This window comes from Phyllobates terribilis, unplaced genomic scaffold (assembly GCF_046119375.1).
Source record: "Phyllobates terribilis strain yellow unplaced genomic scaffold, ASM4611937v1 Scaffold_1__5_contigs__length_1240528914, whole genome shotgun sequence".
NCBI lineage: Eukaryota > Metazoa > Chordata > Amphibia > Anura > Dendrobatidae > Phyllobates > Phyllobates terribilis.
Genome location: NW_027362761.1, coordinates 828417041 through 828436591, shown reverse-complemented (window position 1 = coordinate 828436591; position 19551 = coordinate 828417041). Strand labels below are relative to the sequence as shown.

Genomic DNA, 19551 nt, shown 5'->3' with positions numbered 1-19551 from the left:
TCAAAATAAAAATGACATTTTAAAGGAAACCTATCACTTGAAAAAACACTATTAACCTGCATATATAGGGATTAATCTGCAGGTTAATAACGTTCTGAACCTGCCCGGTGACGGAATTTAGAGCCCCACTGCTGTGAGGAAATGAACTTTATTCCTCCCGGTACCATTCGGGTTTCAGTCACGAGGTTGACGTCGTTGCGGGTTCAGTTCCCGCTCTATGTATAAAGAGCAGCGGCGGTTAACCACGACCTGCACTGACTGACAGCAGCTCAGCTTTAGAGCTGTCTATTAGTTAGTGCCTTGGGTGCAGTATAGCCACTGTATTGAGAGCTGTGTCTGGACCTGCATCGACGCCACCCCTGACTAAAACCCGAACGCTACTGCGAGGAATAAAGTTTATTTTCTCCCGGCAATGGGGTCTAAGTGCGGGCGCCGGGTAGGTTCAGAATCCTATTAACCTGCAGATTAGCCCCAAATCTCTAGGTTAATAGTGTTTTTTCACATGACAGATTCCCTTTAAAGGCACTAATCCAAATCGCCAAATGACCCTTGGACCTGAAATGGTAAGGGAAATATGGATATTTGCTCACCCGTCCAGACTTTTAAGTCTAATAATCTGGGAAATGTAACCATTTTAAATTTTACTGTTATTGGATTTTAATTCCCGTTAATCAAAGACGATGAAAAGCATTGGAATGATCCTCTGCTCCCAGAGAGTGACTCAGACATCACTTATAAAGAGGTCTTTTAGTGTCTGTACAGTTTCAGAAGTTCTGGAAAATGAATGTATTCTGTGAATGGAGACAGAATATGGACATTTCCACAGCTTCATTCTAGGAAAAGCGACTAAGCATATGATATTTCCCAGTAACCGCTGACAACCATATGACTTTTTGCTTTGCATTTGATTTGACTTTTTAAGACACTGACTGGAAGAGGTCACATAAAAGTCTAAGAGAGCAATAAAAACATTTATGATGCAGGCTGCAAATTTATGTTACTGTAACAAAAGACGCATAAGCTATTATTAGTATATCTCCAGGGAATTAATACTGTTAACTTCAAAAAGTGTACAGAATTCTAGAACGGTGATGTCCATATTTAAGAGAATTGATTTAATTTAATCCAATTTGTCATGAATCTCTAGAAATTCACTAAAACTGACGCAAACAATATGCAATTTGCTTAGCATAAATCGGCTTCGAGGGTTGCATCCATTTTACACATGACAGAAGATTGCATCCGTTAGAGAAAGATCACTTGACCCTTGGCAAAGCTGGGCAGGCTTCCCCAAAATGCCATACAGCTCAGCACACATAGTATAATATAGCCCATCAGGAGTAGACTATCATTGCCTGTATAAAATTAGACCAAATAAATGAGACAGCCATTTTGTTGTGAATCTGGATAGTGAGAATGTGGCAGCCATTTTGAGGTGAATCTGGATAGTGAGAAGAAATAGGGAGAGAAATGCATAAAACAACTGTACAGATAGTGTGTATGATAGCATAGCAGAGAAGTAAAATTGTATCTGGGAAAAAACAAACAAACAATAATGCAGATTTAATTAATAGGAAGAGAGCTAGGAGAGTCATTGATTTTGTGAGGCAGGGCCAGAGAGGGACACATAGCTGTGAGCGGCCGCTTGCTTTGTCAGTCTGGTTATATTACTGCTGCAATTCAATCACACATTTTTTTTGCATGTATACAAAAGCAAGCCAATTTTCCAGAAAGTAAAAATATAATTTAACTCTGTGACTAAATTGTGTTAAAAAGTATCCTGAAGAGAAGTAAAAAATACAGTCATTTAACTCTGTGCCTCCCAAAGTGTGCGTGTCACACACAGCATGGCTGTTTTACTAGTTTAGTTTGACATAAGTACATGACATACCAATACTGCTGGTTGTGGGCTTTTGCCTCATTTATTTTTTGGGGTGTTTACCTACCATTTTTATTGCTGCTTTTTGAAATGAGGAAGGCATTTAAAAAAAAAAGTACAAAAATTCGGACATTTCAATGTGTTATTAAACAGGCAGTTTTTTTTTACTATCAATTACCATGTGTTCATCCATAGCCATATATGTTGATGTCACTTTGTCATTACTAAGGCCTCATTCAGACATCTGTTTTTATGTACATGTTCTATCCATGTTTTTCACAGAACACGTAACTATATTAGATTATGGTGCTATTCCCTTGTCCTTGTTTTTTATGAACTGAGTAGCCTGAAAAAATCATGGAGACATGTCCGTTTGTGATCCGAGGCTTGGATCAGAATTTCCCATACAAGACTATGGGTTCATGATGATCATGGACAGCATATGGGCGGTACATGTGTTATCCATGTGTGCTCCATGATTAACATTGTAATACTTAGGAGAACCTTTGTCATTTATGTCAGTGATGAAACACTGATGTTTAAAATTGAGTAAAGCAAAAAACTGACCAGCAGTTCTAATGGTGTGAACACATACCTGCTGCAAAAGACTGCAAATACTATATAATGGAAAAGCAGCCACAATATATTGTGTTAGAGGTCAAAATACATGAATACATAGGAAATATTGCATCTAGACTGAACATTGAGGTTTGACAGCCTTTTTTCTGACCATGCATCCCTCCCACTAATTCCTTCCACTCATTCACAGGTGGTTTTAACTAGCTCTACCAGCCCATACATTGTAGGTTTAAAGCCCAAGCAGAGACATATTGTCCATACAGGCTTACAGCCCAAGAGTGGCATATCCAGTGGTAGCGTAGTTACCCATCAGACAGAGGTTACCTTGTCATGGTTGATGGTCACACATGAATTGGCCAAATTATGTGCAAAAAACCTTCAATTTGTAAGTATATTTCATTAAGTGACAAATAAGTCTAGATGCAATATTTCCTATGTATTCATGTATTTTGACCTCTAACACGATATATTGCCGCTGCTTTTCCATTATATAGTTTAAAATTGAAACACTGACCAAACACTGATGAAACTCATATTCAGAACCTCGATGAACATGTTTTTTAGCTTGATTTATAGCTCACTGTCTCTGTGATGACAGGTGCCAGGCAAGGAAATTAGACTGTCCGCAATCAATCCAGCTGAAGAGGCTGTTGATGTGCTGGAAAAAACATGGGGCAGAGCCCAAAGCATTTACTGCCTCAATTGCATATTAATTAAAATGCTACTTACACAGGAATGCAAAAGGCAATGGTACTCACCAGCCAAGGTTTCAAGAAAAATGCACACCAGGATGCAGCCGGCCCCCCTCTGTAAGAAGGAGATGACACAGGTGCAGAATGCTGTGAGCAATCACTCTCACCCACTCTCACTGGAGGAGCGACTGCCTAGCACTAAAGCTGCACACATATGAAACTTGCAGTAGGGTGCAATTCACACACTCGCGGCACCGTGTCTAGTCAGCATCCTATCACACACCCCTACTATTCGATTAGGGAGGATGCTCGGCACCCTATCCGTGTATCGCAGAGGTGCAAAGCCCCAACTAACAAGGTCACCATTAATGGGCCTGGCTGCGCCCTGGCAAAAATATCTTATGAGGTATTAGTTAATATTTTGGCCAAAATACGTAAGCTTGCAACCCAAACTTGCAGTAGGGTGCAATTCGCACACTCACGGCACCGTGCCTAGTCAGCATCCTATTACACGCCCCTACTGCAAGTTTCATCTGTGTGCAGCTTTAGTGCTAGGCAGTCGCTCCTCCAGTGAGAGTGGTTGAGAGTGATTGCTCACAGCATCCTGCACCTGTGTTACCTCCTTCTTACAAAAGGGGGCCGGCTGCGTCCTGGTGTGCATTTTTCTTGAAATCTTGGCTGGTGAGTACCATTGCCATTTGTTAATTTCTAATTTGACTTTGGATTTTTTTAAAAAAAAATTCTGTTTATTGTTCTGGCTATGCTGTTTGTTTTTAATTACACAGGAATGCAGCAACAGAGAGAAGATATAAAGGTGTTAATGGATTTACATTTCAGATTCCTGCTTGCCCATATATTGGTGGGATTGATTATACTAACAGATTCCCTCAAAGAGCCTGAAAGGATTTGGATATAGTCCTAGGAAATCTCAAAGTGTCATAGACATCTTCTCTGGGCAGTTCAAGGCTTTGAAGTCAATTTGATTTGCAGCAAATAATTTCCCAGCATTTCAAATTTCTTGGCCAAATTTCGGCAAAGCTGGCAAATCCGAATGTCAGAAGATGATGATTATGAGCTGGAGGGGTGTTTATATTGGTTATCTTGGAGGCAGCTGCAAAGCAAATTTTAATTTTCTGAAGGGAAAAAGCCAAATTTCTTGGAGCCAATTACTTGAAGGGAAGGAAGCCCCCTGGCCACCCTTTTACATCCGCTAAAGGCATGTGCAAGGGGATTGTATGAAGAAATCAACCCCTTTAAGAGTGTTACTAAAACATAAATTGACATTTTTTTCCTCGTTTTACACTATGTTTCCTTGATATTTTTTTCTTGTGAGGTTAGAAAAAGTGCCATAAAAAAAAATACAAGCAGCAGGTATATGTGACGCAGGCCTCATACTACCATTGAACTAAATACACCTTAAGCTAACAGGGAGGGTGAAAGGTAGCAGTGTTCGAGCTGAATCTGTGTTTTTAGACGAAGCAGCACCTTTTGAATGAAAGCATGCTTATACCGACTCCTTAAGAAGTTTAGACTACAGAGCTGTCTCTAAAAACTGGCCCCCCTTCAGCTGAGTCCCATATGTTTCTCTTGGCATCGTCTCTGTGTCTGCTTGGCTGGCGTTAATGCAGGGATATTAAATTGATGAAACACAGAGCTCTTGATCCTTTTCAGTGGGGCTTCTATTTAAGTAATGGCAGGCTGGTGCTCTGTCAACCACCTGCAATTGTCCAAGAGAAAAAATGGAGGGAGTTACGAAAAGTGAGCAATAGGAATGGATGAGAGGAAAATTCCTAAAAACATTTCCAAGCTTCTCAGACAAGAGAAGTAGATACGTCCTGGATTTCTGATTGGATTATGAAGAAATGTCATTAATACCTAACTGATAAATGGTAAGTTAAATACAAGTGACATTCCTCGCAGTGAACAATTTAGGTATTGGTACAAATGTCAGTACTAGCTCATATTAAAAGGTTTATCCCATGATTACTTTACTGGAATTCACCGTTCTCCATATACCTGTCTGCCTGCTTGTGGGCAGTCATATGTGGATTATGATGATGGCAACCTAGGCTATAATGCAATAGAGAATAGCAGCAAAGTTACAGGGGAGCTCCCGTCACCTTCTCTATAACAGGAACCAGCCGGCGCGATTTTCACGCCAGCATATATGCGCCGGCTACAAGAGGAAGAGGAGCCGCAGGAAATTGTATGGAAAGGTATTAAAAACTTTTTTATTTTAGTAAATTGAATGAAATTAAGGTGGGAGAGAGGAAATGATAATAAATCGAGGGTGGGGGCTGGGAGAGAAGAAATTATATTGTAATAAATTTAAGGGACGGGGTACAAGAGAGGAAGTTATAATGAAATTAGGGTGGGGGTGGGAGAGAAAATTATATTATAATAAATTGGGGATCGGGAGGGAGAGAGGAAGTTAAAATGAATTGAGGGCGGGGGGTGGGATAGAGGAAGTTATATCATAATGAATTGGGGGTGGGATAGAGGAAATTATATCATAATGAATTGGGGGTGGGAGAGAGGAATTTATATCATAATAAATTGAGGGTGGGAGGTGGGAGACAGAACAATGAATTCGAGGGATGGGGGCATGTAAATATAGTGAATTTGAGCATGTAATTATAATGAATCAAGGAGGGCATGTAATTATAATTAATTGGCAAAGCGGGAGGTGCACAGAGTACAGGAGCTAATTCAAAAGAAATCATGTGATATATCACGTGCTAAATCGGGTGCTGGGGGGTCCACGCCCTCTAAAATACCCGTGGCCCTGGCTACTTTTAATCTGCCCCTGTGGGCAGTCCTGCTTGATTTATAGTTTCTGCATCCAGACATCATTGACCCAACATGATGCTATATGAGGCAGCCTGTAGATCTTAAGTTGGCCAGGACCGGGAGCTAACAGTGGGCTCCATGCGATAGTGGCTAGCTTCAGAGCAATGATTATATAATCAATAGAAAAGAGATTGTAAGCTCATGTGAGGGCACCTCTTCTGGGCCGGTGTCCTAGGCAATAAGCTGTAAAGAGTAAAAAAATACAATTGTAATTATCAGTGGAACAATGCAGTATTTTAATAAGAAGTGCATTGGAAATGTGCCTGTTTTTACAGACACTTTCCTATTATATCCAGTTTTTAAGGAAGGGTGCTTCTTGATTAGCCGTTTGGATCAGTGGCATCATTGGGAAGAGCTTGTAAGCATTGCTCTTGTTTCTTAGGAGACCTCTGATAGACTGAAGTGGTGGGTGATAATCTAAGCAATCAGCAATAAACAATACAATTAAGAATCCCTGTGTTCTTGAGAACATAGAGAATTTTTAATAGCAAGTGAATTGCACAGTTGCACATTGCGATTTTTTCCTTTTGATGATGATGATAAAAATAACTCTTTTTAATGCCCATATGAATTCATAAAGGTTCTATAAAGTGGCGACAGGTAAGGTTAGAGAGGGGTAATGTTTTGGTCAAGAGTTTTCATTACCTTTTTTATAATTATTGTCTTATCTATTTTTAAATTTTGAAACAAATTAACAAAAAAGAGAAAAGTATTGGTTTCAGGGACAATTTACGAATAACTGATTGTTGACTAATTTATGACAATTGGAGGCTTTTAATCGTAATGGTGTTGAATAGATTAGATAGTAAGATGTGATTAGCCTGAAGGATTTCGGAACAGTGACATCATCCATAATAATTTTGATACCAGCTGATTACTGGGGGTTTTAGACACCAGGAGACTCCTGGTTTGTCCTTTGTCTTTTGAAGAGAGTTTTTTCGCCTCCAGCAGCCAATAACAACTAAGTGAAATGATATTGTGCATTTCAGAAGAATCCTGTAAGAAGTGGTTGGCATAACTTGGCATCAGGGCTTGCCAGATTAGTATAAATGAGAAAGTAGATAGAGCTCCCATTATACTTTCATGTATTCCCAGATTTACACTTTAATTATATAACCAGAAAATCTGTTTGTTTGCGATTATTTTCTAGATGCAAATATTGCAAAAGAATTGGTACCAAACAAAAGAAATTGCTGCCATCAGGCATACCTATTGAAGCCTTACTTTGTTTCTTTTAGTTGGTAAATGCAATTCTTTTAATAGCATGTTCCAGAGATAGTTGACCCCAAAATAACTCCTTTATTCAACTATCACTAGAGAAAAAAAAAATCAGATCCATTTTTTTAAGAAAAATCATCCTGATATTTGCAGATTTCTTAGTAACTTGATGAACACTCTGTAAATACTGACATAAAGACAAATTAAAATAATGTTAAGTAGATGCAAAATAAATTCTGCCTTGTTTAACTGATCTGATGCGTGAAGATAGTAGTTCTTTCTCAACTTATATTCCAGGTGTGGGTGTTGTCAAAATACAGATCAGTTGCTATGTTCCTACAATTTTTACAGGTTTTTTGTTTGGTTTGGTTTGAGTATATGGTAGATTGTATAGAAAAGGTTTATGATATCCAGACTTTTCCATAGATGATTAGCCTTTCAGCATGCTCTAGTATCTTATAGCGAGTTAAAGAGACATCGAGCCTGGGGCATGGCCTAGCGTGCATACGGTATGGACATGTCTCCAGAGAGCTCCCGTTGCACTCATCCTGTTAGACACATTCTGAGTTGCAATTTCGGGGAGAAAAGAATCATACCCAGTGGCTGACGGTTCCTGGAGGCTGGTCGGTGCTTTTTCCAAGCTGCAGTGGTGAAAATGACCCAAAGCAGAAAGATCAGCAGGGAGAAAGAAGCTGGCGCCCACATTTCCTGTGGCCAGAGGCAGAGAGATGTAGGAGGAGAGGCAGTGGTCACGCTGGAGCAATACGCTCACAGAGCATTCACCCACAACCCACAGAAATGGAGGCCAGTGAATGGCACACAGAGGAACAACATAATGTCTCCAAAAGGATCTATATTTGCTGCTTTAGTTCATGAGGAGCAGGGAGAGGATGTCCCCCATGATACAACATCAAACCCCCAGGCGAACAATAATGTAGAGTTGATTTCCAAGCACACAGAGAGCACCCTTAATGTAAAATCCTTCGGGGAATCCCATATTTGATGGATATTTTAAATGCTATTAACAAATGTAATTCCTCACTGTCCACACTAACAGGCCAGGTAGGCTATATTCAGGAGACCATTCTGACAATCTGGCATGATGCGCACAACTGCTGTGGAGGTGTAAGGAGATGGACATAATGTCAACATTCCCCCTAGCAGAACATGTGTAATATATTGTATAATGTTAATATTGATATGTGTTGATGATTTTTGTATGTGTAGTGATCTGTGTTGTTTGTGACGAGGCTGTATTCTGCCCAGCAACAGGTAGTTAACAGGGACAGTTAGCGTTAATGGTTGGGACTAGCCCAGAGTGGGAGGGGTCAGGCTGAAGGGACTAGAGACAGTTTCCGGTCAGGACAGCATTTGAGATGAGTACTTCACCAATGGCTACTGCCTCGCTCCACGTTACACTTGGTGTAGTCAGCAGGATGAAGTCTCACACCAGTAGCAGAGTGATGCGGGTAAAACTTGAGTTACATGGAGGATGGCAACTGTTACGCGGTCTAAGATGGCGCCAAATATGGATTCTGTAGTGATGGTTACTGGCGCAGAACAACATGAAGGTTCCTCCCATCGTGGGCGTAGAGGGAACGAAAGGGCACGAAGCGGTGTCCAGCCCTTCAGAGATTACGTCTCCCCGAGGGAGTATTGGAACTGGAAATGTCAGCCTACAGTGAGGTGTGGCTGTTATAGGAAAATGAAGTGGTAGGAAACGTAAAGTATAACTCAAGAGAACGGGCGGAGGAGTTAGAGAAACGGTATAGTGAGACTGATAGAGGCAATGGAGGCCGGGAACGAGCCGAAAGTTGAGCCTCTGACAACGGCCTGGTTCATGTCCTGCTGAAGGGCCGATCACCTGGAGGCCCAAATGCTGGTGGGTTCCCTCCGACCCTGGAAGTGGTCTTCACCCCTGGAAGAACACCCCCTGTTACTAAGGTGCGGTGGATTGCTTACGAGATCCGGGACAAAAAAAGGAAGAGAAGGTACAAGGGAAGAAGAGGGGTTGTCTCCACATTCTCAGGAGGAAGAGGAAGGCCAGTGAAGAAGGGTCTCAACAGCCAGGACCCCCACTTTCATGTAACGTCCCGAGGCGTATGAGATGAGTACCTCACCCACGGCTGCCACCCCACACTACGTTACAGAGGGGAGAGTAAGTGAGCTGGAGGATGCCCACCCTCCTGTCCACACATACATTCAGAGTCACAAATAAGCAGTTGCCGCTTTACAGGCCAAGACTGATGATCTGAAAAATTGCCTGAAAAATAAAAAACACATTATTCTCACCTTTACACCTAGTTCCCTGAAGCCATTGTCCCCTGTAAACAAACCAAAAATTAAAAGAACAATATCCCTCATCTGTCCGAAGATGTAATAATCCAGTGTACCACGCTGTAATTCATCTGACCGACATTTCTTCATCAACGTGAGCGGTGGCTTCAGGCGACCGCACATGCTGAGGAGCAGAGGAGAGTGACTTGCTGCAGCGAGCGAGCCTCTGAACTGTGCTGAGCTCACTGAGTGACAGGACACTGCTCAGGGCCGTTCAGGGACCTGCTTGCTGCATCAAGTATAGAATATATAGAACACTGTGTACAGTTCTGGTCTCCGGTGTATAAGAAAGACATAGCTAAACTAGAGATGGTGCAGAGAAGAGCGACCAAGGTTAGAGGACTGGGGGGTCTGCAATACCTAGACAGGTTATTACACTTGGGGTTATTTAGTTTGGAAAAACGAAGGCTTAGGGGTGATCTTATTTTTATGTACAAGTATTTGAGGGGACAGTACAAAGACCTTTCTACTGATCTTTTTACTCTGAGGCCTGAGACAGGGACAAGGGGGCATCTTCTACGTCTGGAAGAAAGAAGGTTTAATCATAATCACAGACGCGGATTCTTTACTGTAAGAGCAGTGAGACTATGGAACGCTGCCGCATGATGTTGTAATGAGTGATTCACTACTAAAATTTAAGAAGGGCATGGATGCCTTTCTTGAAAAGTATAATATTACAGGTTATATATACTAGATTCCTTGTAAGGGCGTTGATCCAGGGAACTAGTCTGATTGTCGTATGGAGTCTGAAAGGAATTTTTTCCCCAATGTGGAGCTTAGTGTTTGCCACATGGTTTTTTTTTTGCCTTCCTCTGGATCAACATGTTAGGCTATGGGTTGGACTAGATGGACTTAGTCTTCCTTCAACCTTAAAAAACTATGTTACTATGTAAGTCATTCTCCTCTGATCCTCAGTGTGTGCGGTCGCCTCAAGCCACTTTACACTCTGATGAAAAAATTTTAGTCAGATGGATTACAGCGTGGGACACTGGATTATTTCATCTTCGGACAGGAGAGGGATATTATTCTTTTTTATTAATAAGAGAAATAAAGTCTGTTAAGGATAACACACAAAAAGAGGGAGATGGACCTGGAAATAGAGTTCGGTATACTGAATTGCTGTTTATTCAAATAATAGCCCTGAAAATTTATCAGCTTCCGGCATTCCAACTAGAACATGCCGATAATAAAATTATGTTTTTAAAACAGAAATGATATGAGGAAGGAGTAGGTTACTTGCAAAGATGGCCCAAGCCCTAAAATAAATTTCTTTTTTATATCAATTGAGGGATGTTGAGGGCAATATGGCCGTCAGGACCCCAGATTTACTTTAGAGTTTATTTTAGATCAACCAATTTCCTTGGAATAAGTAAATCAGGCTGTTGGTAAAATGGCTAATGATAAGGCCTCTGGATCGTATGGCCTTCCGATAGAAATTTATAAACATTTTGAGGAAGAAATATTACCGAACTACCTGGAAATGATTAATAATGCATCTTTATCAGGGGTGTTACCCAAGAGACACTGAGCCTAAAATCTGCAACTTATAAGGGGATGTTCACTTTTGAAAACTCATTTTCATACCATATTACAGAATTCTGAGTTAATAATGAGATGCCCTATTCTGAATCTCCATTTCTTATCTTGAATGAGGAGCAATTACAAGGAGCAACTCTTACTCTAGAGGACCGGTCCAATCCTGCATTACACAAGCAGCCCACTCATTTGAAAGAGCATCATGTAATTTTCAGTTTCTCCTCTGGTGGCGCTGTAGAGAAATTAAGAGGGAGAGGGAATGTTTTCAGGTTTCCCTCAATATTGCAGCTGATTTCTGGGAATCCGTCATCAGCTGTTTATCAAGTGACCTTCTAACAAGTAGGGATCATCCAAGTTGCGAATTCTTTTAATATTAAGTAAATGTTTTTCGGTATTCTCAGAACTGGAGATTTATGGAATTAGGTAGGTATTATCTGCATTCAACTGCATAGAAAGTAGATAGACTGACGGTTTGTACACCAAATTTAATGAACAGTGTGATGACATAAGATATGCCAAATTCATTAAGAGGCTAGTGATTCTTAATAATTTGGGGTATCTTTCCATTTCCATGTGCCAATGGAAGAAATGAATTTCAGTCAACAACATTTCTGTCATAATTTTCGACATTTTTTTTGTGTAAATTATAATGAATTTGTCAGCCTGAATCGTCCACTACCTCTATTGGCTAAGCTGCCCCCACTTTTGAATAAGTTCTCATAATTGGCTGGCACTGACATAAAATACACCAGATGCACAAATCTTTTTTTTTGTGCAATTCCGAGTTACTCCGAAAAATTGCAACATTTCAGACAGTTTTATGCCAGAAAAGTGGCAAAAAACTGCTTGATGAATCGGCAACGGGGGCATAGACGTACATTTTGATATCCCTTTAAGCCACTAGAATGTTATACTTTCAAGCCAAGAATTCTCTTCGCCTGGCAGAGATTAACACAAGAGATATATGTTGCTCAAAGAATATAATATTTTCCTTTTGTGTAAACTGTTTTATCCACATTTTCTCTTAATAAGGTCAAAGTAACGGAAATGGTTTTTGCAGACAATGGTTTGAGTCAGCCAACTGGTAAGACACCTATTCTGTTACATGGCAACTCATGGTTATGGTTTACTTTGCACATGGCAACAGATGTATTGGCATGCATTGGCATTATGCCATTCTAATATTGTTGTATAGCAGCTGAAGAAAGACCATGATAAAGTGACTTATTCCAGAATAAAGCCTGCAAGGTTTAATTATTTCAGGCCCTTGCCCTGCTAAAGGAGATGATAATTCTGTAGTGGCCAAAGTTAGACTCGTTACATAACATTTGAGAAATATGCTACCCATAAAATGGACTAAATGATGGAAACAGATGACTTTATTATTTCAATGAAGGCTTAGTCATAGACTTGTGCTGCTTTACCTGAAAGAAACTTTGAGAATGAACAAGGCAGAACATGTGGTTTGGCGGTGAAGTCAACAAAAGTGAATTTTCCTATGGCAAACCTTGACCCTGACAGTGCGGTGGGAGGGTGGTATTAATTAGTAGGCAAGAAAATCAAGTTCAAGACATTTTTGACTGCTGCCAAGGAAAAATTGCAAATTCCAAGTGTTTCCCTGATCTTTGTAGTGAATAGTAAATCAAATCAATATATCAATATTTGATACTCATATATGGTTGCCCTGAAAGGTTGTACATTGCGTGACGTTCAGAGAACATAGGAGAAAAGTTTAGTTTTACGTCCAAATTTCTTTCAACCTATATATGATGTATATTTCAGTGCTGCAGATCCCTAGGACAAAATCTATTGTAAGAAAGACTTAAAAGGATCTCCACTACTTCAATATGAAGCACATTTTTTTTTAAAACGCCCAAGGAATCGGACCTTCAGCACATATAAGAGGTTGGGTTCTGCAGGAGTTTGGTGCCCTCATCCTGAATGTTCATTTCTTATTTCTGTCATATACAGCATATGAGAAAATTCTAAGAAAAGCATGGAATTCCTTAAAAGTTGGATTCATCGTGTCATATATTTGTCTTTTTTCTATGTAAAGAAGTAAGAATGCATCTAAAATGTTGCTTTTCTTATCCTTACTATAGGCTGGGTTGATACGCACAACAGAGGATGAATTCTTCATCGAACCTTTGGAGAAAGGCAAACAAAAAGAGGAAGAAGAAGGAAGAATACATGTAATATACAAAAGATCAACAGCAAAGAAAGCTATGCCTGGAGACATCCCCAACAGATCAGGTTAGGTGCAAATTACATTGTGGATCTGCAGAGCTAGCTAACTTTTCTATGCCTTGTATATTTGTAGTCTCATTGTGACCATGGAAGGCACCAATTAATAATTATGGTCCTTCATCTGTAACTTTCTTAGACCAATACAGTAAATTGCATAGATAGGATGAAAAAAATAAGACTTTTTGTATGTATATGTGTGGAAATGTATGTGAAGAGGGATTGAAATCGACATCTTGATTGTAAGCATAGATCTTAGAATTAAAAATGAAACTTTATCAATTTCATCTGATAGGACTCTTTAAGGTATTCTTTTTAATAATGACCATATCGCTCCTAAAGCACCACTCCAGCATTTTTTTTAGAACTTCAGCGCTGGAGTGGTATCACTAATCCATGTTCCCTGCTCCTAATATTATACGTACCAGCTGCAGTCTTCAGCTGTTCCCGGCGTGGCATAGGATGTCCTCAGCCATGTTATGGCCACAGCTTCTGACTGACCGGAAGTCAAAGGTTACCGGTCAAAGCTCTTAATGTAACTCTATGAGAGCCTTGTTGTGATCGCGTTCCGGCTCTCATAGACCTACATTGAGAAGTGACCTCCAGCTCAGATAGCAAACACTAGAACGATCTAACGATCTGGCAGATCACAACCTGCAGAAGACTACTGGAGCAGAGCCGAGAACAGAAGAAGATGGCGGTTGGTAAGTATATTACTAGGGACAAGGAACTGTCATTATTGACACCACTCCACTGCACCACTGGAAAAAAACCTTAATGAAAACCCTTAAAAGCCCACTTAATGAAATGTTCTGAATGCACAACATCTATTATGATGGAGGTCCAGTTATGGTGACAGTGATAAGCAAATGTGCTAAGCTACTTTAGCAGCTCCTCTGTAGTACAATATACAGTTATATGAAAAAGTTTGGGCACCCCTATTAATCTTAAGCTTAATGTTTTATAAAAATTGGTGTTTTTGAAACAGCTATTTCAGTTTGATATATGTAATAACTGTTGGACACAGTAATGTTTCTGCCTTGAAATGAGGTTTATTGTACTAACAGAAAATGTGCAATCTGCATTCAAACAAAATTTGACAGGTGCATAAGTATGGGCACCTCACCAGAAAAGTGACATTAATATTTAGTAGATCCTCCTTTTGCCAAAATTACAGCCTCTAGTCGCTTCCTGTAGCTTTTAATGAGTTCCTGGATCCTGGATGAAGGTATTTTTGACCATTCCTCTTTACAAAACAATTCCAGTTCAGTAAAGTTTGATGGTCGCCGAGCATGGACAGCCCTCTTCAAATGATCCCACAGATGTTCAATGATATTCAGGTCTGGGGACTGGGATGGCCATTCCAGAACATTGTAATTGGTCCTCTGCATGAATGCCTGAGTAGATTTGGAGCGGTGTTTTGGATCATTGTCTTGCTGAAAGATCCATCCCCTGCGTAACTTCAACTTTATCACTGATTCTTGAGCATTATTGTCAAGAATCTGCTGATACTGATTGGAATCCATGCGTCCCTCAATTTTAACAAGATTCCCAGTGCCAGCATTGGCCACACAGCCCCAAAGCATGATGGAACCTCCACCAAATTTTACTGTGGGTAGCAAGTGTTTTTCTTGGAATGCTGTGTTTTTTTGCCGCCATGCATAACGCCTTTTTGTATGACCAAACAACTCAATCTTGGTTTCATCAGTCCACAGGACCTTCTTCCAAAAAGAAATTGGCTTCTCCAAATGTGCTTTTGCATACCTCAGCCGACTCTGTTTGTGGCGTGCTTGCAGAAACGGCTTCTTTCGCATCACTCTCCCATACAGCTTCTCCTTGTGCAAAGTGCGTTGTATAGTTGACTGATGCACAGTGACACCATCTGCAGCAAGTTGATTCTGCAGCTCTCTGGAGGTGGTCTGAGGATTGTCCTTGACTGATCTCACCATTCTTCTTCTCTGCCTTTCTGATGTTTTTCTTGGTCTGCTACTTCTGGCCTTAACAAGAACTGTCCCTGTGTTCTTCCATTTCCTTACTATGTTCCTCACAGTGGAAACTGACAGGTTAAATCTCTGAGACAGCTTTTTGTATCCTTCCCCTGAACAACTATGTTGAATAATCTTTGTTTTCAGATCATTTGACAGTTGTTTTGAGGAGCCCACAATGCCACTCTTCAGAGGAGATTCAAACAGGAGAACAACTTGCAAGTGGCCACTTTAAGTAGCTTTTCTCATGATTGCATACACCTGGATAGGAAGTTCAAAGCTCAATGAGGTTACAAAACCAAAAAAAGGGCTTTAGTAAGTCAGTAAAAAGTAGGTAGGAGTATTTAAAACAAGAAAATGATAAGGGTGCCCATACTTATGCACCTGACAAATTTTGTTTGAATGCAGATTGCACATTTTCTGTTAGTACAATAAACCTCATTTCAAGGCAGAAACATTACTGTGTCCAACAGTTATTACATATATCAAACAGAAATAGCTGTTGCAAAAACACAAATTTTTATAAAACATTAAGCTTAAGATTAATAGGGGTGCCCAAACTTTTTCATACAACTGTATATATATATATATATATATATATATACCCAACAGCCATTAAACAGTGTACTGGACTGCAGTATTGCTCTCAGTCACGGTTTACATCCAGCTGCTTTCAGAAGCGGTAACAGCTGATTGGTGGGGGTGCCAGGTATTGGACAACTGTTTATGTCAGGACCTTGGCTAGACAAGTCTAAAACTTTCATTGTGTTTTTTCCGGAGTCATCTGGACCCAGAACCTTGAGTTAAGTATGGTACAAAAATTTATCATTCCTTCCAAAAAAATGCTTTCCAGAGACACAGAGCTAAACAAGGGACCCGACAGTCAGATGGTCACCAATCAACCAGTAATATAATATTTTAGCAATATGCCCTCGATTTCAATAGTGGGCGAACCCTTTTTAACCAGAAATAAGTGTCTATGCACGCTGAGTAGCGATCCTACTGCTTAAATGTAACGTGTTGCTTGTTTCTTAGTTTTTTTATGTTGACGTTTATGTAAGCTTTCATTGTCTCGCTACTATAGAAATATTGAATGGCCTAAACACTGCTTTAATCTACTCAGTATTCCTAGTCATTAAAATGGGTATCCTATGAAAAACATTTATCACCTATCCACAGGATATCTGGATTGATGGAGGTCTGATTAATCTCATGAGCAGGGATAAAGTAAGAATGGGGCAGAATGGGGCAGTAATGCACATGTGTGACCATTGCTCTCTTCACTTCAATGGGTCTTTGGAACAGGTAGCAAAGATGTGTGACCACTACTGCTATATATAGTGACTAAAGTAGAAGGTTAAGAAAGCACATTACTGCTCCACTCGCATGGAGTACACAGCTCTTGCCATTATGTGATTGGTGGGTCCTAGAGGATGCCCCCTACTGGTCATACATTTTTTTTCACTTATCTTAACAATCAAGACCTTAAAAGAGCCAACAGGACCTATTATTAGCCAAGCTGCTATCACCATCTTAGGAAAGAAGTTCAAGTTTGAATAATATTTGGTGTGGCATATGGAGAATGCCTTTTGGGAAATATTCAGTAGGCTGGTTAGGAAGTGAAGCTGTAAAGCAACTCCAAGACATGTTATTATTATGGATCACACATAGTCAGGCACTATTGGTTTTGTTTTAGCTGGTACTGCATCTTATACATAATGGAAAAATAATTCTAATACAGTCTACAGCTTTTTGGGGTTGACTTGTGTCAAAAAGCACCTTTAATTGTTTACAATTTTGCTACATTTTTTGACTTAGGAATAGGCTCCACGTTGACTTTATAATTGACACATTATCACATTATTCTGCTTATTAGGTACAAACTATGAATTAAATAATATGATGAGTAAAACCAAAATTTGGATGAAATGAAATTAAGTTTGATATCTGCGGCGCAGAATAAAAAAAACCTTTGTTAAAAGCACCTAAGTCTGTAATGCGTGAAGTAATTACCTCTTAACAATGTAAAGGCTAATAAGTGAGCTTTTCTACATGCTTTCTATTAGCCAAAATTCTTGTATATATGGCAAAGTTGTCATGACAGTGGGTGACCGTGTCTTTGTTACAGGTGGGAAACTCTTGGAAATAAAGGATGATTGGAGTGTTGCTCCTGGTTGCTTGGGAATGCTAGACCTTAGAGCAGAAGCCAACACAATAGAAGGTCTAATGAGCCTTCTCCACCTCCATCCATACCAAATAAAAAGTAAAAATCCCGTAGATGATTGAGAAGGAAGTTATCAATGCGATATGTCTATAATACAATGTTAATAAAATAACTATTTTACATGTCACTGGGTCACATCATCTATATAGATCACATACTTTATGTATTGTGTATTTTTATTTTTCATGGTTTTAACTCTGCAATTGAGTATATGGCATTAAAGCTGACACTATATAGCTACAGAAATCGGAGGTGAATTTAAAGTAGACCAAAGTAGACCCATGATTTACAGTTTTCCAATTAGCATTTATAGCACAGATCCTGGTACTGACAGCTGAAATGATTTCACATGATATGTTTCTGTCTCTAGACAATCCAGCTTTTATCCGAATTTAGAGGAACAAGTGCAGACGGCCTTAGCTAACACAGAATGGCCAGCAATCAGACAAAGGGTGAACTGTAGCTTTTGTCCCCTTCCTGTATTAAAACATCACATCTAAATGTGGAGACAAGCAACTAATTTCCCCTTTTTTTCAGACTCGGACGTGTGATCACTCTTCTCCTATTAGAGGCTGGCCAAACAATGGTTTTCATTGAATCCCCGGTAGGAGGTAGAGCTGGTCATTTGAAGCTTTCTAAAGGACCTCAGTGTAGTGGCTGGCCCTGCTTTTCTCAGCCTTGTGCAGCAGGAGTTGTTAAGTGTTCTAGAGGTCAGTCTGAAGATCTTTTTACCACCCATTCTTCTATTCTGTGGGAAATTTGGTTTGGCAAAAAGTGAGCCACTTAGCCAATTTTCAGAAGGAAACTTTTAGAAATGGCCTCTTTTAATGTCCGGGGTGTTTGATGAAGTGTTTTACTGATGGCCTGAAGAGAGCAGCATGTAGCCATAACAATTAATTTGCGCTTTGTGACTTTTCATATCTGAAGGACGGATTAGGAAGCCCCTTGGTTACCGCCTGATTTATGTACAGCAGTACATTACTTATTTCATTTCATCTTTTTTTTTTAATCAAAATTGTAATTATTTTATGTATATCACAGGGAATGGAGTAATTTTACTGAATAGGAAGAATTCTGCTTTTGGACAATTTGTAAGAATATTTAATCTTTTAAACTGTTGCAACCTACGGTCTGATCTCATTTTCAATATACTTTGTCCCACTATTGCTTATTACTATATTAACAATATTATTTTACTTTACTCACTTGTAAACCCAGTCATCCTATTCTTTGTAGGGCTTTTCTGTCTTGTCATTGTGTTTTCACACTATGCTACCAATGCTATGCATAACATTTTCTAAATCTCGCCTCAAAAACATAATAATTGTGCAGCTACCCTATATGAATATTAACGTTGTGAACATTATATATAGTCTATGAAGATTGAGGAAAAGCCTGCAGAGCATGAAAAATTTTTTTAGAATGTGATTTCTTATTGAAATACATTGAAAGGCCACATGTACCTGAGCTCAGCAAGCCAGGATTCAGGAACATCTGAGAAGGTATCTGAGCTCAGCAAGCCAGGATTCAGGAACATCTGAGAAGGTATCTGAGCTCAGCAAGCCAGGATTCAGGAACATCTGAGAAGGTATCTGAGCTCAGCAAGCCAGGATTCAGGAACATCTGAGAAGGTATCTGAGCTCAGCAAGCCAGGATTCAGGAACATCTGAGAAGGTATCTGAGCTCAGCAAGCCAGGATTCAGGAACATCTGGGAAGGTACCTGAGCTCAGCAAGCCGGGATTCAGGAACATCTGGGAAGGTACCTGAACTCAGCAAGCCAAGGTTCAGGAACATCTGGGAAGGTACCTGAGCTCAGCAAGCCAAGGTTCAGGAACATCTGGGAAGGTACCTGAGCTCAGCAAGCCAAGGTTTGAGAACATCTGGGAAAGTACCAGTTGTGGAGAACCAATGTGTGACAGGATGCTTTAATCACTTTTACAGTAATAATGGAAAGGGATATTCTCACAATTGAAAGTTACTGATAGCTGAAGGTCCAGCTGCTGGTA

The 19551-nt window shown here is 39.9% G+C and overlaps 1 protein-coding gene across 3 annotated transcripts in view; it reads left to right on the top strand.

Annotated features, from left to right (window-relative positions):
* The window catches only part of ADAMTS3 (ADAM metallopeptidase with thrombospondin type 1 motif 3), a 293692-nt gene that overhangs the window by 124704 nt on the left and 149437 nt on the right, over nucleotides 1–19551 (top strand). For all 3 annotated transcript variants that reach the window (XM_073637902.1, XM_073637907.1, XM_073637898.1), the window contains exon 4: nucleotides 13194–13344. In XM_073637902.1, the coding sequence (XP_073494003.1) occupies nucleotides 13194–13344 (151 nt within the window). The remainder of the gene's footprint in view (nucleotides 1–13193; nucleotides 13345–19551) is intronic.